We start from the raw sequence: 17384 nt of genomic DNA on the forward strand, positions 1-17384 counted from the left end.
CCTTCCCTCGCACCAAGCTGTTGTTTATTTATCTACATTTGGTTGAAAGACCGTGCAGCAGAGAACTAGATCTTCCCCAGCCGGTTCACGTCCCAGTGCCCGCAGAGCCTGGGCTGGGGCAGGCCAGTCAGAGCCCGGAGCTCCGTCGAGTCTCCCACGTGGGCAGCAGGGACCCAAGCGCCTGAGCCAGCACTCGGTTATGGGCTGGGGTGTCCCGCGTGGCGGCCTCACCCGCGGCACCGTGCCGCCTGCCTCTGGTGCTGCTGCCCTCTTCCACGCGGTCCCTACGTGTCGAGGCAAGGCCACGGTGGTCTTTCTGGCTGCGTTAGTGTTTTTCCCGTGGGACCTCCACCCTGCCGAGCCCCATCTCCCGGGTCTGGGCGTCTCCCACGCCGGCAGCCTCCCCACTTGTCCTCCCGTCCGCGCCCCCTTCTGAACTGCTCCTCTCCTCTCCCCCCACCCCTCCGCCATGGCACGAGAGCCTCTGAGCCGTCCCAAGCCGCCGTGGACAGCCCTGCTCTGTCCCCGCTTCCAACGCCGCCCTCCGTCCGCGCTGCCCCCTGTGCCCTGCCCTGGAGAAGTGCTTCTCCTCCATCCCGCCTCCTCCGTAGTCCAAGCCAGGCCAGACAGCAGGTTCCTGGAGAGAAGCATTTCAGTAGCTCCGTGGCGGCTGCCTTGGGTGCAGGAAGGGGAGGGCGCGTGCCTGGTGCTCCACCCCCCTCGCTCTTCCTGCCGACTCCCTTCAGCGTCTTTCTTGGGATGCACATCACCGGGGTCACCCCCCGACCCCAGCATGGACAGGCTGGGTGAAGCCGACACAGAGGGGACACGGCGGCGACTTGGGTGTCAGGAGGAGAAGGGGCTGTGCTGTTGGTTAGGTGAGAGGGGGCAGGTGCGTGGTGGTGGTGCTGGGTGTGCACGTGCAGTGTAGACACGTGTCAAGCTTTTGAACGCTTACCTGTGTGCCCGACTGTGTGCCTGATACGAAATGGCTTGGTTGAAGACGTGAACAGAATTATGCAGAGGTAGCATCCAGCAGCCCACAGACTGTGGAAGCCCTACCAAGCGTCAGGCTGGGCACGAGCGCGGGCCTGAGGGGTCGTCCTGGTCTCTGCAGATTTGGTCAAGGAGGGGTCTTGTATCAGGAAATTACTCAGGTCTGAAGAAAGTGGCTTTAAAAAAAGATTTATTTATTTATTTGAAAGGCAGAGTTAGAGAGCGAGAGCGAGAGCGAGAGAGAGAGAGTCTTCCATCCACTGGTTCACTCCAAGTGGCCGCAACGGCTGGAGCTGAGCAGAGCCAGGAACTTCTTCCAGTCTCCCACGTGGGTGCAGGGCCCAAGGACTTGGACATCCTCTGCTGCTTGCCCAGGAGCATTAGCAGGCAGCTGGATCAGAAATGGAGCAGCTGGGACTTGAACCGGTGCCCATGTGGGAAGCTGGCACTGCAGGCTGCGGCTCTGCCAGCTGTGCCACAGTGCCGGCTTCCATGGCGAGTGGCCACCTGGAGATGGCCACAACGACCGGGACGCGTTTCCTGCCCATCCAGTTCTGGGTGTGGACCCAGCGGGCTTGCGTTGGCTTAGAGCTGCCCTGGCTGCACACGGTCGCCATCTGGCTCCAGCTAGCTTCATCGGGACTCGTGAAAGTCTCGTTCTAACTCGGACTGGAAGACCGCAGACCTGACCTTCCGGAAGGGCCGGGAACCAACCTGGCAGGCTGCCCCCCCCCCCCCCAGTTCCAACCTCAGGCTCCCTGTCTGGACCGGCCGTCTGCATGGCCGTGGCCATGGCTGCCCGGAGCACTGGGCCACATCCTTGGAATTCGAGGCAGACAACAAACAGGGGTTCTTTCCCTTCAGATTCCATAAAAACCAGTGAGATCTGTGTCTGACCAGGACTAGGGCTTGTACCTCCCATCCTCCCCTGGAAGAAGGGGGTCGTGGATGACGGTGGCGGCCCCCACGGCTGGTGCTGGGGCGCAGTGGATTGAGCCACTGCCTGTGATGCCAGCAGCCTAAGTGAACACCAGTTCGAGTCCCGGCTGCTCCAGTTCTGATCCAGCTCTCTGCAAATGCTCCTGGGAAAGCAGTAGAAGATGGCGCAAGTGCTTGGGCCCCTGCACCCACGTGGGAGACCCGCTCCTGGCTTCAGCTTGGTCCAGCCCTGGCTGTTGCAGCCACCTGAGGAGTGAACCAGCCAATAGAAGACCTCTCTCTCTCTCTCTCTCTCTCTCTCTCTCTCTCTCTCTCTCCCTCTCTGTCTCTCTGTCTCTCTCTGTCTCCCTCTCCCTCCCTCTCCTGCCCTCCCCCATAACTCTACCTTTCAAATAAATAAATAAATCTTTAAAGAAAGGATGGCCGCCCCTTAGGGCCTCCTGTGTTGACTGCCACATGATAACGAGACTTCAGGAGACGCACACGTGGCACCTGCTGGAGGTGTCACGGTGACTGTCCCTCCGCCCAGCCGTGCCCTGGCACAGAGTGATTTGCTGGGCGGCAGGACTGTTACAGCTCCTCTGTCTGTTTCTCACGCTTGTAAGAATGTCTGGCTCTGCAGTCTCTCGCCTGTGCAAGTTCGCGGTGTTGATCCTGCTGGTGTCACTCTGCACACACACAGGTGCATCACACCCCTCGCTGTCGAGAGTTCGGTTCCCAACACCGGCACCTGCACACGTGCTGCCTCTCACAGCCGACTCACCTGCCGGCTGTCGGCCACGTTCAGAGGCCTCCAGCGTGGGGCGGGCTCTGCCCGCACGCGTCTCGGGGCGGCGGGTGGAAGGGTGTCAGACGCTCCTGGGTGATGCAGGGGCACAGGGCTTGCTCGGATCTGGGGCGGGGTCTTCCTTGATGTGTCGGAGGGTCGTGAGTGGGGTGCCCACCCAGGTGGGCACTTCTTGTTCCCGTCTGCGTGTTCCAGCCCAGAATTGCCCCTCCGAGGCCAGTGTTGGGGCTGTTGGAGGTGTGTGTAGGGGAAGGCGCTGGAACTGGCTCGGGGACGGCCATGGGCTGGTTGCTGTCATGATGGCTTTTTTCCAGACGCGCTTCCCTTGGACTTAGCTTTTGGTCCCAGCAACGTGGGCCCTTCGAGTCCTGTGAATACGAAAGTCCTTGGTCAGTTCCTGTGCGCTGCCGGCCGGCTGGGCTGCGATGGCTGGGGTGGCAGAGCCTGGGCCGCAGCCTCTGGTCTCCCTCCTCCGTGGGCACAGCCGGCATCAACTGTAGACGCTTACTTTGATACCCAAGTCCTGGTGACTTAAGAAGGAAGTGTACAGATGTGCCCCAAAGGTTCCTGCAGGCTTCTGCCTACACCGGTGGAGTGATCGGATTGCGTTGGTACCAAGTGGAAATGGCCCAGATTCCAAGTTCGGGGTGGCTCCCGTAGAAAAGAAACTACGGGGTCCAACACTGTGGCTTAGCGGGTAAAGCTGCCGCTTGCAACACCGGCCTCCGATATGGGCGCTGGTTTAAGTCCCGGCTGCTCCACTTCCAACCCAGCTCCATGCTAATGGCCTGGGAAAAGCAGTGGAAGATGCCCAAGTGCTTGGGCCCCTGCACCCGTGTGGGAGGCCTGGAAGAAGCTCCTGGCTCCTAGCTTTGGCCTGGCCCAACCCTGGCCATTGCAGCCATTTGGAGAGTGAACCAGCAGATGGAAGACCTCTCTCTGTAACTCTGACTTTCAAATAAATAAATAAATCTTAAAAGAAAAGAAAGAAAACTTTGGGAAGAAGAGGATGGAATTTGGCTTGGATTTGGACTCATTCACTGCTCCTGTATTTTTTCCATGACTGCGCCTTCTTTGACAATGAAACGACATCACTTTCAGAACATTGGCTGCTGTGGGTTTCAGGAAGAGGTGAATAACAGGCTGGTGCTGTGGCGTAGCAGGTAAAGCGCTGCCTGCAGTGCGGGCATCCCATATGGGCGCCGGTTTGAGTCCTGGCTGCTCCACTTCCGATCCAGCTCTCTGCTGTGGCCTGGGAAAGCAGTGGAAGATGTCCCAAGTCCTTGGGCCCCTGCACCCATGTGGGAGACCCTGGAGAAGCTCCTGGCTCCTGGCTTTGGATCGGCCCAGTTCCTGCCATTGCAGCCAACTGGGGAGTGAACCAGCGGATGGAAGACCTCTCTCTCTCTCTCTCTCTCTCTCTCTCTCTCCTTCTGCCTCTGTGTAACTCTGCCTTCCAAATAAATAAACAAATCTTTACAAAAAGGAGCAAATGACAGCGGGCTCGGGCTTCCCGCCATCCTTGGATAAGCAACGCGGCGCCGTCCCAGCGTCGGTGTCGGCAGGGGTGGAGCTGGCCGCCTCCCCACCAGCTCCCTGTAGAGAAACAGACTTCACCATCTTGGTAACGGAAGGCGTTCGCTGGTTTCTCTTGTACATGAGACAAGTGACATCTTCAGCTGCTGCCCGAGCCCCGGGTTCGTCACCGCACACTGGTGTCTCCTTTCTTACTGGTGACTCCAGGATCCCACCTGGGCTTCCGTTGCGCGTGTTCAAACGTCGCTCTAGTGTTTAGTCCAGATGAGGATGAACCTCCCCCCCAGGCCTGAGAGGGGGCAGCCAGGGAGCAGGGAGAGGCCGTGCTGGTGCCACCGCCTGGAGGGCCAGCAAGCCCGTAGCCCTTTGTCTCTTCCGTGTAGTTGGGGTGGGTGTCAGTGAGCTCGGATCGGGCGGGGTGGTGGAGCTCCAGGTGCCGTGGAGCCTGCACTGGGCGCCCCTCCCAGTGGCGCAAGTGTGGAGGTGGGGGCGGCGCTGCCTGGGCTGACAGCTCCCTGGGGTGCAGGGTGGGGGCAGTGCCTGGGCTGACAGCTCCCTGGGGTGCAGGGTGGGGAGCGGTGTCTGGGCTGACAGCTCATGGGAGCTCCCTGGGGTCCAGGGATACTCTCTGGAGTTGTTTCCACTTGCTGGGCCTCCAACCCCCTGTGCTGTCGCCTGTCCCGGTCCCCTGGAGAGAAGCACTTGAGACTGTGGTGGTCTCTGGCCTGTGCCCACCCCACTTTGTCAGGCAGCCCTGCCCTCCTCCCCTGCTCCCCCATGTACTCTTCACACCTCTGGTGGTCGCTGGGGGAGAAGAGGAGGCGGCGTTCGCGGAGCTAGGCCGCCCAGCTCCGCTCTGGGGGCACACCCCCCAGCACCACGCACACGGCCTGCCGCATCCAGAGCAGCCCTGTACTGACCGCCATGCTCTGGCCGCAGCTGCCCAGGCCCAGGCCCTGGCGAGCATGTGGACGCACAGGATAATATAGACCCATGGGGCGGCAGGGAGGGTGAGTGACGGGCCCCCTAATGGGAGGAGTCTCGTGAGCACACAGCGCACTGAGGGCAGGAGCTGTGTTGCATCTTGTGTGGAGTGTTCCGAACTGACCGACCCCGGGTGTGTGGAGCCAGGGAGGGGGTGCTGACGCCCTGCTTCTTGGTCCCCGCGAGGGTGGACGGGGCCGCTGACGGTGGCTGTGCACAGGCGGCACAGGACAGAAGTGCCCTGAGCGGGTTCTGGCAGGCAGGCAGAGATGTCCCTGTCCCATGGCCAGCAGGCCACAGAGCCACAGGGGCCCGAGGCGTGTGCTTGGGTGGGATGTGGGCTTCTTTCTCAGATCTCAGAGCCTGGGTGGGCTGCTTGGTGCCTCTTGGGTCCCAGGTGAGCTCTAACAGTGCGGTGCCACACTCCCCTCCTAGCCGGGTGTGCCTGTGGGCTGCTCTAGCAGGTGACCGAGGCCTGGCCCAGCGCATCCCTGGGGTCACCTGGGGTCTCCTCTCCTGAGGTCACTTGATTCCCGGTGGCTGCTCTCTCTGGAAGAGGAAATGGAAGAGCCCTCCCTGGCCTTTCGCCTGGACTGGGCAGGTAGAGAAGCCCCCTGTGGGTATAAGGAGAGCAGACGGTGGGGGGCGGTCATCGGGAGGGATCCTGGGACCACGCATGCTGGCGCCGGTCCCTCTGTTACCACTGGTGATGCCAGGCTGTGGTTGCTGGCTTCTCCTTGGCAGTACCTGGGGCTGCTTCCGGGCCCCGCCCAGGAGCTGTGGTTATCACGTGGCTCAGGGTGGTGTGAGCAGCTGGGGGCCGGCGCCTCTCTGTGCTTGCTGTCCCGTCCACGGTCAGTGTCCTCTCTGTGCTTGCTGTCCCGTCCACGGTCAGTGTCCTCTCTGGTAACTTGGACTTGGCCAAGGCGTGGTGAGCAGGCCAGGCTCCGGGGGCCAGGGCCTCTCCAGGTTTCCGGACCTTGCAGGGTGACTTCTGCGTGCAGCGCTCGGTGGCCTCCGATGGCCGTGGTGACCGCTGACCACCCTCTGGCCCTAGCTGCTTCTGAGATGTGTCCGTACTTTGGCCACTCAGCCCCTGAATGAGGGCTGCTGTCCCCGTTTCCTGGGTGATGAGGCGGGGGTCCAGTGGGTTTCCTGGGTGATGAGGCGGGGGTCCAGTGGGTTTCCTGGGTGATGAGGCGGGGGTCCAGTGGGTTTCCTGGGTGATGAGGTGGGGGTCCAGTGGATTTCCTGGGTGATGAGGTGGGGGTCCAGTGGGTTTCCTGGGTGATGAGGCGGGGGTCCAGTGGGTTTCCTGGGTGATGAGACGGGGGTCCAGTGGGTTTCCTGGGTGCTTGCCCAAAGGCCACAGTGCTAGTTGGGAGCTGAGCTCCGGGACCGGGGGCTGGCCGGGGCCCCTGGCTCAGCTGTGGTCAGTGCCCCGCTTTGCCCAGTGGGCTGGACTCAGCCCCGGGGTGTGAGCCTGCGACCTTCCCACGTGGCTGGGGCGGTCACCCCCAGGGGTTGCTGGCAGTGGGTAAGTCGCCCCCCCACCCCCGGGCTGGGGCGAGAGGCCTGGGCGCTGGACCTAGAGAGGAGCCGGACGCTAACGGGCCCTGGTGCTGTGTTTGCTCCCCTTGCAGTGGAACACGACAAGGAATTCTTCCACCCGCGCTACCACCACCGCGAGTTCCGGTTCGATCTTTCCAAGATCCCCGAGGGAGAAGCAGTGACGGCCGCCGAGTTCCGGATCTACAAGGACTACATCCGGGAGCGCTTTGACAACGAGACGTTCCGCATCCGCGTGTACCAGGTGCTGCAGGAGCACTTGGGCAGGTGGGTGCTGCCAGGTGCTGGGCGGGTGCCGCCGCCACCCCCCGCCGGCGAGGGGGGAGGCGGTGACGGCGGGGGAGGGGCAGGCCGGGCTTGGTGGCTTCTTCCAGCGAACACCCACCCCGTGCCAGGCCCTGTCTGGCCATCTTCTTAAAGGCAGGTGTGTGGTGCAGGTCACTGTTTCTTAAAGTAAGACCGTGCACGAATCCCGCGGGAACAGCGAGGCAGGGAGCAGGCATGTGTGAGGCTGCAGGTGTTCGTAAGGCGCAGGGCCGAGGGGCGGGGAAGAGAGGCTTTTGTAGGTGCCCCCCCCACTGACCACCCCCAAGTCCGTCTGTGATGTCAGCAACCCCGGAAGGCGGCTGCTGGTGATACGGTGCTAGGGAGCACGGCCCAAAGCCAACCATGGCAGGGAACCGCCAGCCTCCCACGAGTCACGCGGGCAGGAGACTTCGCGTTCTGGGGGCCCTTGAACTTCAAGGTCTTGTGAGAGGTAGGGCGACTCAGAGAAGGCCCGGCCGTCTGTGCAGCCCTGAGGGGAGGTGACAGGCCCCGTGGGGCAGCTCCATCACGGCCGCGACGCCAGGACGCCGGCTTTAGCAGGAGGCAGGGACGGGGGCCGTGGCCCAGCACTGAGGCTTTGGGGTTCATCTTAGACACCGAGAACCAAGCTTCTCCCAGGCGTGTCCGTGGCCCTGCGCCCACTGCCTCAGTCCACGTTCATGCCGGCTTCCGAGGCTGCGACGCAGTGGCCGAGGGCCGAGGTCGGAAGTGACCTGGACCCCAGCCACCGAGGACGTGGGCCCACGGTCTGGGGCCTTCAGGACGTCTTCCCTGTGGAGGGGGGCTCTGGATGCGCAGACGCACCCGCTGCGTGCTGTGGAGGAGACAGCAGGGGTGGCAGCGGGGGTGAGGGAGGGGCTCCCTCCACCCACAGAGCCCCCACGCCCCAGCGCGGGGCTCAGGCCTCGTCAGTGGGCAGATTCCGTTGTGCTGTTGTGTGTTCCTCGCGGGGAACACAGCTCTCCTGCTGTGCCCAGCGTTTGCCAGCAGGGCTCAAAGCTCACCTGAGCTTCCCATCGGCCCACGTGGGCACCCTCGGTCTTGCAGGGATGGGTCACGCCCTGAGACGGTCACCGTCTCCTGGCTCGGCTGTGAGGGGCCGCGTCTGCGCATGTGTCTGGCTATCGCATGGAGTTCTGGGAGTGACGCGGGTCACGTGGGTAGATGCAGCTCACTCCGCTGGTTTGGGTTCTGCCAACTTCTGCTCTTAGAAGCCCAGGCGGGGGTTCTTGCCCGTGTGCTCCCGACACAACTGTGCCTGTCTTTGTCGGTGTGATGGGGTACAAGGGTGTCCCAGCATGGCTAGAGCTGCCTCCTAGCGCCCTAGAGCCCTCGGCCCCACCCGGCTCTGCCCTGTGCCGTCTCCCCAGGCTGGAGAGGGGGCCCAGGCAGGAGGCAGGCGCTGTTCCCTGCACGGCAGGGCAGACAGGCCTGGCTGTCAGCCCCGAGTCTCACTAAAGGCGCTCGGGTGCCCCAGCGAATCCCGGGAGGCCCCCAGACTCAGCCATGGGAAGAGGCGTCCAGTTCGTCCTTGGGAGTGGCCGGTGTTTGCTCTGCCTTCTGAGAACTCGCCCAGGACTCGTGAACAAACGGACTTTTCTCATGAAGGCCAGCTAGCTGGGGCGAGGCCGGGGCCCGGGGACCCTCGGTCAGTGGAGTCGGTGTCCTCGTGCAAGCCCCGGGCCGCGCTCGCACCCAGGCTGCCGCCTCCCTCTCAGGAGCTCCTGGGCGGTCTGACTTCGGGAGTGTCGTGGCCGCGAGGGAGTCCGGCTCAGCAGCACCGGGGGCTTGGCGGTGACCACCTGGGCAGGAGCGGCCGGCCCCTGTGGCCCCGGCTCCTTGAGTCTGTGGGAACCCCCGGAATGCTGAGTGCCTCCTTCCTGGGCCACAGCTGGCTTCCCGACCGCCGGCACCCGCAGGCTCGGCTCTTGCGGCCAGGGGCAGCTCCACCAATGGCTCCCGCTCTTCCCACGCAGGAGGGCAGGTGCTGAGGGCTCAGGGCTGCTGTCAGGCCGGCTACCCGTGGGCTCAGGGGTCCCGGAATTAGGAGCCACCGAGTTCCCGTGTGCCAGGCTCTCTGCTCAGAGCTTGGACGATGGCGGCTCCTGCGCTCAGTTCCTGGCTGAGGGGTGCAGGAGGTGCCTGGGGCTCTAAGGTCTTTCTCTGTCCTTTGCGCTTGCTCTCTCTCTCCCTTCCCCCCCTTTCCTCCCTCCCTCCCCCTCCCCTCTTCCTTCCTCCTGGTTCTTTGCCTTTCTCTCCCTCATCTCTTCTTCCAAGTTCCCCTTTCCCCTCCCCTGCTCCCTCGGTTTGAAGTGGTGCATCCTTACCACACCTTCCCTAGCGTTTCAAGACTATGTTACGGGCAAAACGGTGCCCCCTCCCAGCAAGGTGTGCCCCCAGTTGGACAACCTCAGAAGGGTACTGTATTGGAAGATGGGGCTGTAAAGAGAGAATTGTGGCAGATGAGGGCAAACAGCCGTATGGCCCTAATCCAGTATGAGTGGTGTGTCTGAGCAAGATGAGAACAGACGCAATGGGGGACTGCGTGAAGAAGGCACCGTGCAAGCAGGTGGCTTACGAGAGCTGTCCATTGCCTTACAGTTCTGGGGTTGGTGGTCCGGAGTCCAGGCGTGGGCCGGCCCTGCTCCCTCTGCACTCTGTATGCATCCCCCCCACCCCCCGCCTCCTCCAGCTCCTGCTGGGGGCCGTTGAGTCGCGGCCTCTCCTGACTCACAGCTGAACCCAACTCTTTGTCCATTGCTATGTGGCCCTCTTTGTCTCCACGTGGCTTCTCCCCATGTCCTGCGTTGGGTGAGGGGCCTGGCCCACACACAGGACCTCACGCTGAGCAGTGGCGGCGACTGTTTCCAAACAAGGCCACAGTGACGAGGACCAGACTTGGGACCTGAACACGTCCTTTGGGGGATAGGATGGGTGGAAGATGAGGCAGGACGCCTGGGGGCGGAGAATCAGACAAGGTGAGGTGACAAGCTCGGGCAAGGTGACAGCGCGGCAGGTGTACGTGGGCTGGGTTGTCATGGATGCCTCGCTGAGCACTGGCAGTGGGTGTCTGAATGACAAGCGGGATCCGGCGGTAGCAGAACAGAGCATGTCCCCTAGGACTGTGAGGACCATACTCCACAGGCACAGCAAGCGTGGGTCCCAGCAAAGCCAGGGGAGGGTCTGGGTTTGGGTTCCCCGCCTGGCTGTGGGCAGCTGCCCCTTCTGCCTGTGTCGGCATCCACCTGCTGTCTCTGTGGGCCCCCGGTGCCTCCTCCACCCTGCCCGTGATCCCTGGGCGGGATCCTGAGGCTTGCGGGGGAGGGAGACGCCTGAGTCACTGTGGTTGCAGAGGGCTGGGCCGGACAGGCACTCAGCGCCTGGCGGGGGGCCAGGGTGGGTCACACGGCTGTCAGAGATGACAGACAGTTCAGGCTTGCTGGTCCCGCCCTGACACTGCAGCCCTGTGCACCTGCCGCGTGCTGGGTACCGGGCATCTGCCGGCACTGGCCAGGCCCTGGCCTCGGGGAGTGCCTGTCCAGGCAGAGGAGGTGCCAAGATCTGGCAGGTGGGACTCATGAAAGTGGGTGTGGCAGGAGGGAGGGGCAGTGGGCATCTGAGTGACGGAAGCAGAGCCCCCACCCTCCTGAAGAGGATTTTTTAGGAAATTGCTCACATATTCATGTTCTGGACTGGCGGTCTTGTTTTTGACCATGTTCTAGCACGTGGCTCCCCCGAGGAGATGAGCCGGGCGTTGAGAGGGGGTCCCAGTCCCGGCAGCGGGGCCTCAGGTCCTTCTCTGTGAGGTGGGGATGCTTGAGGACCCCCTGCCGGGGTGAGGGGACCCGCACTCAGAGCAGGGCCGGATGCCGGGGCGGTGCCCTCCTTCCTCCCTGTGGCTTGCTTGGGAAACTGGACAGACAGCTCCAGGCTGTGGCTGGGTCACTGCCTCGCCAGCATGTGTCAACTGTGCTACCTCCCCCCGGCTTTGCCTTCTCCCGCGGGGATGGGGGCTGGGCTTGGGGGTGCTCTCTGGGCCCCGTGTGCCTCCAGTAGCCCCCCTGTGCCAGCCTGGAGCTGGGCTGCTCACGCCCCCAGCCTGGGCCGTGCAGCTGCTTCCGTGGAGGAGCCCAAAGCTGGCCTTGCCGTCCCGCCATGCAGCCGCCCTGGGCTCTGCTGTGGGAGCCGTGGGCCTCACCCCTGCCGGCCGCCCAGCTGGGCAGGGCTGGGACATCTGGTCCTGCCTGAGCCCCAGGAAGGCCCCGGGGCTGCTGGGGATTAGCTGGTGTTTGATCGTCCCGTGTCCCCCCGAGAGGAGGTTACTTTCTGGCAGGCCCACTGGCCCTGGTGGACCCCAGCTTCTCTGCTGGCCAACTGCTGCCCTTGGCTTTGCCCAGAGCTCGACCCTGGACAGCTGGGAGGATGCAAGAAGCCGCCCAGTGGCCCATGGGGCAAGTGGGGCTGAGAGGTGACAGCGGCCTCGGCTCTGGAGGCCTCTGATGGGAGGGGTGGGCGTGGCTAAGAGATGGGCGTCGGAGGCTCACCCTCCGGGCTGGCTTCCAGGAGCTGGGCTTGCTCCCGTCCCTGTTGGCTCAAACTTTGGTTCCTGTAGAACGTGAGGGTCTCTGGGGCAGTGAGCCAGGGCGCCGGCCCCCCTGCGAACCTTTCATTCATGAAACTGGGCTGGGCACTTTCCATCCCAGCCCCCTTCCTTCCCCGCGGGTCCCAGGCTGCAGCCTGCGCTGGGAGGCCCTGCGGCTGCTGCTGCGCTCCCTTTAGCCCCACCGGTGCCCTGCCCATGCCTCCCCAGGCACCTGGCTCCTGACTTCCTGTGGGGGGAGATGGGGGCTCCCTTGCCAGGCTGTGCCCCCAGCCCTGCAGGAGCTGGTCACCTGCTCGCAGCTCTGCCCTTCGTCTCATGGGGTTCTGTCCTGCTCTTCGGAGCAGCTCAGCCCAGCCCAGGGCTCCTGCAGCCAGATTGTCCGGGGCACGGGAGGACCGGGAGCTGTGGCTCCAACCCAGAGGCAGGCATTGGGTGCCGCACCTCTGCCAGGCTCCTAGGGGTGCCGCACGGGTTCTGCCCGCCTCCCCGAGCAGGTGTGTGGGGCTCAGTGTAGAAGCAGGGACGTTGCGGTCCCCGCTGCCCAGGATGGCTCCAGGGAGGTGGGACGGGACATCCTCCCCTAGCCTGGTCCTCGACTCACAGGTGGCGGCCCCGTGAGTGCTGGCTGAGGACTTGGTGGCCAGCAAGGCGGGTTTGAGCCGACTGTGGTCACCGTTGGGCAGGGGGTGGTCCTGTGGGAATGTACCACCAGCAGGGGTCGAGGTTTTCCCGGGCAGCCTCGTGCCAGCTGTGTGCTGGCCTTGGCTTTGATCCCCTGAAACCAGGCGCGGACGCCAGCTCAGAGATGGAAGTAGGTCCCTGGGGTCACACCGCTGGTCTCTGCCGTGCAGCCCAGGCGGGCGATTTCTCACCTGGGGCCCAGGGGGTCAGGTGCCGAGGCAGAGCTGTGTGTGGCTCCCAGTCCTGGCCAGATTCTCCTGGGGCTTAGAAGGCCTCTGGTTCACGGGGGCACTAAGCTGGGCACTGACGTTTCCTAGAAGTGAGACGGGCTGTGCAGGGTGGTTAAGGCCTCTCCTGGTCTCCTGAGAGCCCTGCTTTCGAAAGCCCACCAGCTGGGAGGGAGTGGCCTCCTGGTTCTGGCTTGCAGGCTCCCCCACCCTGCCCTCAGAGCTCCCTGCCTTTCTGCCTGTGGGGCTCAGCCCAGCGCAGGGTCCTTCAAGGTCAGTCTCAGTGGCGGCGCAGGGAGAGGACTGGCTGAGGGCCGAGATGCCTCCAGCCTCTGGCTCTGGAAGCTTCCGGAAGCTTCCAGGCTTTCTTGCAGCTCTGAGGCCAGTGTGCCTGGTTCCCCATCTCCTGGGTCTCCTGACTTCCACCCCTCGCTCTGCACCTCTGCCCCAGGGCGTGAGCACGCGTGCGGAGCCGCCGTCTCAGGATGTGCTGCCCCAGCTCCAGCCGGCAGGGGCATCCTGGGAGCTGGGCAGAGGCCCATGAACTGCCTGGGTTGGGGTGCCCTGGCCTTCTGCCTTGTGGCCCTTTCTCGGGGACCCACTGCACACCCCGGCTCAGAGCTGCCTGAGCAGAGCCATGGGCCTTTGCGCCTGCTGCTTGCCCGTGGAGTCCTCTGTGGTCAAAGCCTACACTCAGTGCCACCCGGCCGAGCAGGGCCCACCAGTTAGAGCCGCAGACACAGCCGCTCGGCCCCGCGGCCGAGTGCCCCCTGGCTCCCTGTCCTGTGGTCTGAGGCCAGCTGGGGGAGCCGCGGGGGAGAACGTGGGTGGTGGTAGGCGGTCGTCTGGAGGAGCCAGCCCGTGCAGCCGATGCTGGCAGCTACAAGGCGTCCTGTGTGGTTCTTTGCAAGTGTGGGGTCGTGTAGGGATCAGTGAGCCAGTGAGCCCGGGTGGGGGTGCGTTAGGGACCTGGCCAATTCACCGTGCAGCCCGCCAGCCGGGAGTGATGACAAAGCCGAACCCCGCGCAGCCGGCACTTGTCATGCTTCTCACAAAGGCCCCCAGTGCGGGGTGGGGGAGGTGCCCTTGATCACCCCATTTTACAGGAGAGAAAACTGAGGCCCAGCACAAGGTTAGGGATCGAGGGAAAGAAGCGTGCGTCTGTTTGCATTTTCTCTTCCTGGAAAGAGGCAGGGAAACTGAGGCAGAGAAGATTATCGCCCTCCCCGTGTGTCCCAGCAGTGCTGTGTGGCGTGGGAGGTGCACGTGGAACCACCCTGGTTCTGCCCCTTGGAAGCTGGATGACCCCGGGGCCGCTGGCTGACCTCTCCGGTTAACTCGCGCTGGGCTTCAGAGTCAAGATCCGGGTGGGAGCTGCAGTGACCCGACGGCAGGGGCGGCAAGGCTGTCCACATGGTGGGCTTTATCTGTTTCGGCTGCTGGCGTGCCCGTTGTGCCCGGAGCCTGGCACACGGTAGCCACTCCGTGAGCTTCTGTTCCGCGTGTGGGTGAGTGAGCTGGCCTTCCGCTTAGCACGTGGGTGCCCCGAGTTCCCAGAGCCTGCCGTCATAGGCACGGAGCCGTCCCCTGGCACGTGGCCCTGCGCCACCGGGACCTGTCGGATGAGCCGGTGCTGGCCGGCACGTCGGCCTGGGGCCGGTCGGTCCCCGCGCAACGTGCTCTCCCTTCGAGGACTGAAACCCAGGGACGCCTGGTTTGCAACCCTTCTTCAGCATCTGAGCCCCATTTCCAAAACGTGAAAATTGCCCGTAATTACACCGCGTTCCATCCCTGGGAGCCTGCCTGTGCTGACTGTAATTATTTATTCCAGCGAGGACCCAGGCTGGCTCGGCGACACGGGCTTGTGTGCCGCGGCCTGGGCTCCCGCTGCGCTGGAACGCACCTCGGGAGCGCGGGCCGCGGGCTGGGCCGTGTGTGTGCACGCGCGAGCCAGCGCTGCAGTTCCAGCAGCGTCTCCGCGCCTGGACCTCGGCTCGCCTGTAGGAGTCCGCGTCTCCAAGGGTGTTCACATCTGTGCTCCATAGCAGGGCCTGCAACTGCTTTAGCCTTTTTGGCAGGAGACAAAGAGAAGTAATATTTTTCAATTTGGTCATGAGCAGTCCTCTGTAGCTGGGAGGAGAGGGACCTGCCCACTGTTAGCTCTGCAGGAGGAGGCGGTGCAGGCTTACCAGGGAGCTCTCTGATTATTTAAAATTTTTTTTTATTTTAAAGATGTATTTTGTTTTATTTTTAAATTTTATTTTGTAAAGATTTATTTATTTATTTGAAAGGCAGAGTTACAGAGGGGCAGAGGCAGAGAGAGAGAGAGAGAGAGGGAGAGAGAGACAGAGGTCTTCCTTCCACTGGTTCACTCTCCAGATGGCTGCAATGGCTGGAGCTGAGCTGATCCAAAGCCAGGAGCCAGGAGCTTCTTCCAGGTCTCCCATGTGGGTGCAGGGCCCAAGGACTTGGGCCATCTCCTACTGCTTTCCCAGACCATAGCAGAGAGCTGGATCGGAAGAGGAACTGCTGGGACTAGAACTAGCGCCCAAGTGGGATGCCGGTACTGCAGGCAGTGGCTTTATCCGCTATGCCACAGCTCTGGCCCCAATATTTATTTTATTTATTTGGAAGGCAGAGTCAGAGAGAGGGGGAAAGACAGAGATCTTTCATCCGCTGTTTCACTCCCCAAATGGCTGCAACTGCCCTGATCCTAAGTCAGGAGCCAGGAGCTTCATCCGGGTCTCCCACGCAGTGCAGGGCCCACACACTGGCCGTCTTCCACTGCTTCCCCAGGTGCATTAGCAGGGAGCTGATTCGGATGTGGAGCAGCAGGGACTTGAACTGGCGTCCATATGGGATGCCCGTGTCACAGGTGGTGGCTTTACCACCATGCCACCATGCCGGCTCCTGCCACAAAGTTCTTTTGAAGGAGACAACCGCGGTTAGTGAAGTCCTTGGCTGGTTCCAGTTCACTCGGGAGTAGGCATCTGAGAAAAGCCCAGTCTTCCAGACACTGCTTCTTCCTGGGTCCTCGGGTTGTCCTGAGCGATGCCATGGAATTCCATGTTGCCTGTCCAAGAGTGGAGGCGGCAAAGCTGACAGTCGGCCTGCACCGTCACGTGCACCGCCACGCTCCCTCTGCAGCCAAGGCAGGCATTGCCAGTGGAGCAGAGCATCCCTCCTGCAGACCCTGGCGTCTTCCTGAACCCCCAGGGCAGCCACACAAACGCGGCAGCCACTGCCAATCGAGAGAAGATGCCGCCGAGTGAACCTGCTGGCCTCTGGTCTCAGGTCAGGGCCCTGCAAAGCCAGCCTGCCATGCGGTCATGCGGCCGTGACAGTAAATGAGTAGGAAGTGTTTCCTGGGAGGAGACGCTGGGGTGTGGGGCAGCGGGCTGGGAGGGGACCCTGGAGGGTGCCGCAGGGGGTTCTGGGAGAAAGCTACACCGCTCACCCAGCCAGGGGCCAGAGGGGCTGCGGCATTTCTGCCTCCGTCTGTCGCGGTTGTTTAAGGCAGTTTCTCAGCGGCGGCCCCGCTGACCCTGGCGGGCACGAGGCGTTCTCCAGGGTGAGTGTTAAGCAGCCCTTCTGGTGTTGAGGTTTGGGCAGTAGCTTGGGTGTTCCCCAAAGACCCACGTGTTAATGGCTTGTGTCCCAGAATTCTGTGCTCATGATTAAGGATGGATATTAATCCGTTTACGGCGTCTGGGGGTGGGGCCTTCGGAGGAGGCTGCTGGTAGGCCCCCTGCGATGGGATCCTGGCAGCTTTTCAGAGAGACGCCCCTGCCCCTCTGCCTCCTGGCTCACTGGCCCTGCCTCTCTGCAGGAGCTCAGATGCCCCACCCTCACCGGATGCCTGGTGAAGCCCACCACCCCCAGACCCTCCACTGCAGACCTCCCCACTGGGCAGAATAAGACCCCTCATTCCTAAGTAGCTCCCCGCAGGGATTTTCCCTAACCCAGTGGGAAGCCGGCTCACACCCAGGCCTCCCCCTCAACCCCTGCCCCACCCCGGAGCAGTGGGACCTCCCCAATCAGACACTGTCAGTGCCCCTGGGGGAGGGGTACGGCCTGAGAATCAGAGCTCCTGCAGCCTCCATGGCCAGGTAGAAAGATCCGGAGGTGCTGCACGTGGGGGTGCACCCCCAGAGGGGCTGCTGGAGCTCCCCCCTTCCCACGCATCGTCGCCACCACCCACCCCCACCACAGCACCCACTCCTGGGTCTGGGGCAGAGGAGCCCAGAGTGAGCCCTTGTCACACCTCCTGGAGCAAGTCTGCAGAGAAAGCCCACCTGCCACGGCCCAGCCCAGCCCAGCGGGGGAGGGGCTGGAAGCCTTCAGGGGCACTGAGCCTGCGAGACCAGCTCCTAGGACACCTAACGTGAGGAGAGGGGCCCTTCCTCTGTTAAAAATGTGTTCAGATGGGGCCAGTGCTGTGGCGTAGTAGGCTAAGCCTCCTCCTGCAGTGCCGGCATCCCATATGGGCACCGGTTCAAGTCCCAGCTGCTCCACTTCTGATCCAGCTCTCTGCTGTGACCTGGGAAAGCAGCAGAAGATGGCCCAAGTCCTTGGTCCCCTGCACCCATGTGGGAGACCAGGAAGAAGCTCCTGGCTCCTGGCTTTGGATCAGCCCAGCTCCGGCCATTGTGGCCATTTGAAAGTGGATAGAAGACCTCTCTCTCTCTCTCTCTCTCTCTCTCTCTCTCTCTCTCTCTGTAACTCTGCCTTTCAA

At 62.9% G+C, this 17384-nt stretch overlaps 1 protein-coding gene across 1 annotated transcript in view; it reads left to right on the forward strand.

Annotated features, from left to right (window-relative positions):
* Positions 1-17384, forward strand: part of BMP7 (bone morphogenetic protein 7) — an 81038-nt gene that overhangs the window by 23229 nt on the left and 40425 nt on the right. The window contains exon 2 of the mRNA XM_070051400.2: positions 6886-7078. Within this exon, the coding sequence (XP_069907501.1) occupies positions 6886-7078 (193 nt within the window). The remainder of the gene's footprint in view (positions 1-6885; positions 7079-17384) is intronic.

Source organism: Oryctolagus cuniculus, chromosome 11, assembly GCF_051225735.1.
Source record: "Oryctolagus cuniculus isolate XC-2025 breed Fujian yellow rabbit chromosome 11, ASM5122573v1, whole genome shotgun sequence".
NCBI lineage: Eukaryota > Metazoa > Chordata > Mammalia > Lagomorpha > Leporidae > Oryctolagus > Oryctolagus cuniculus.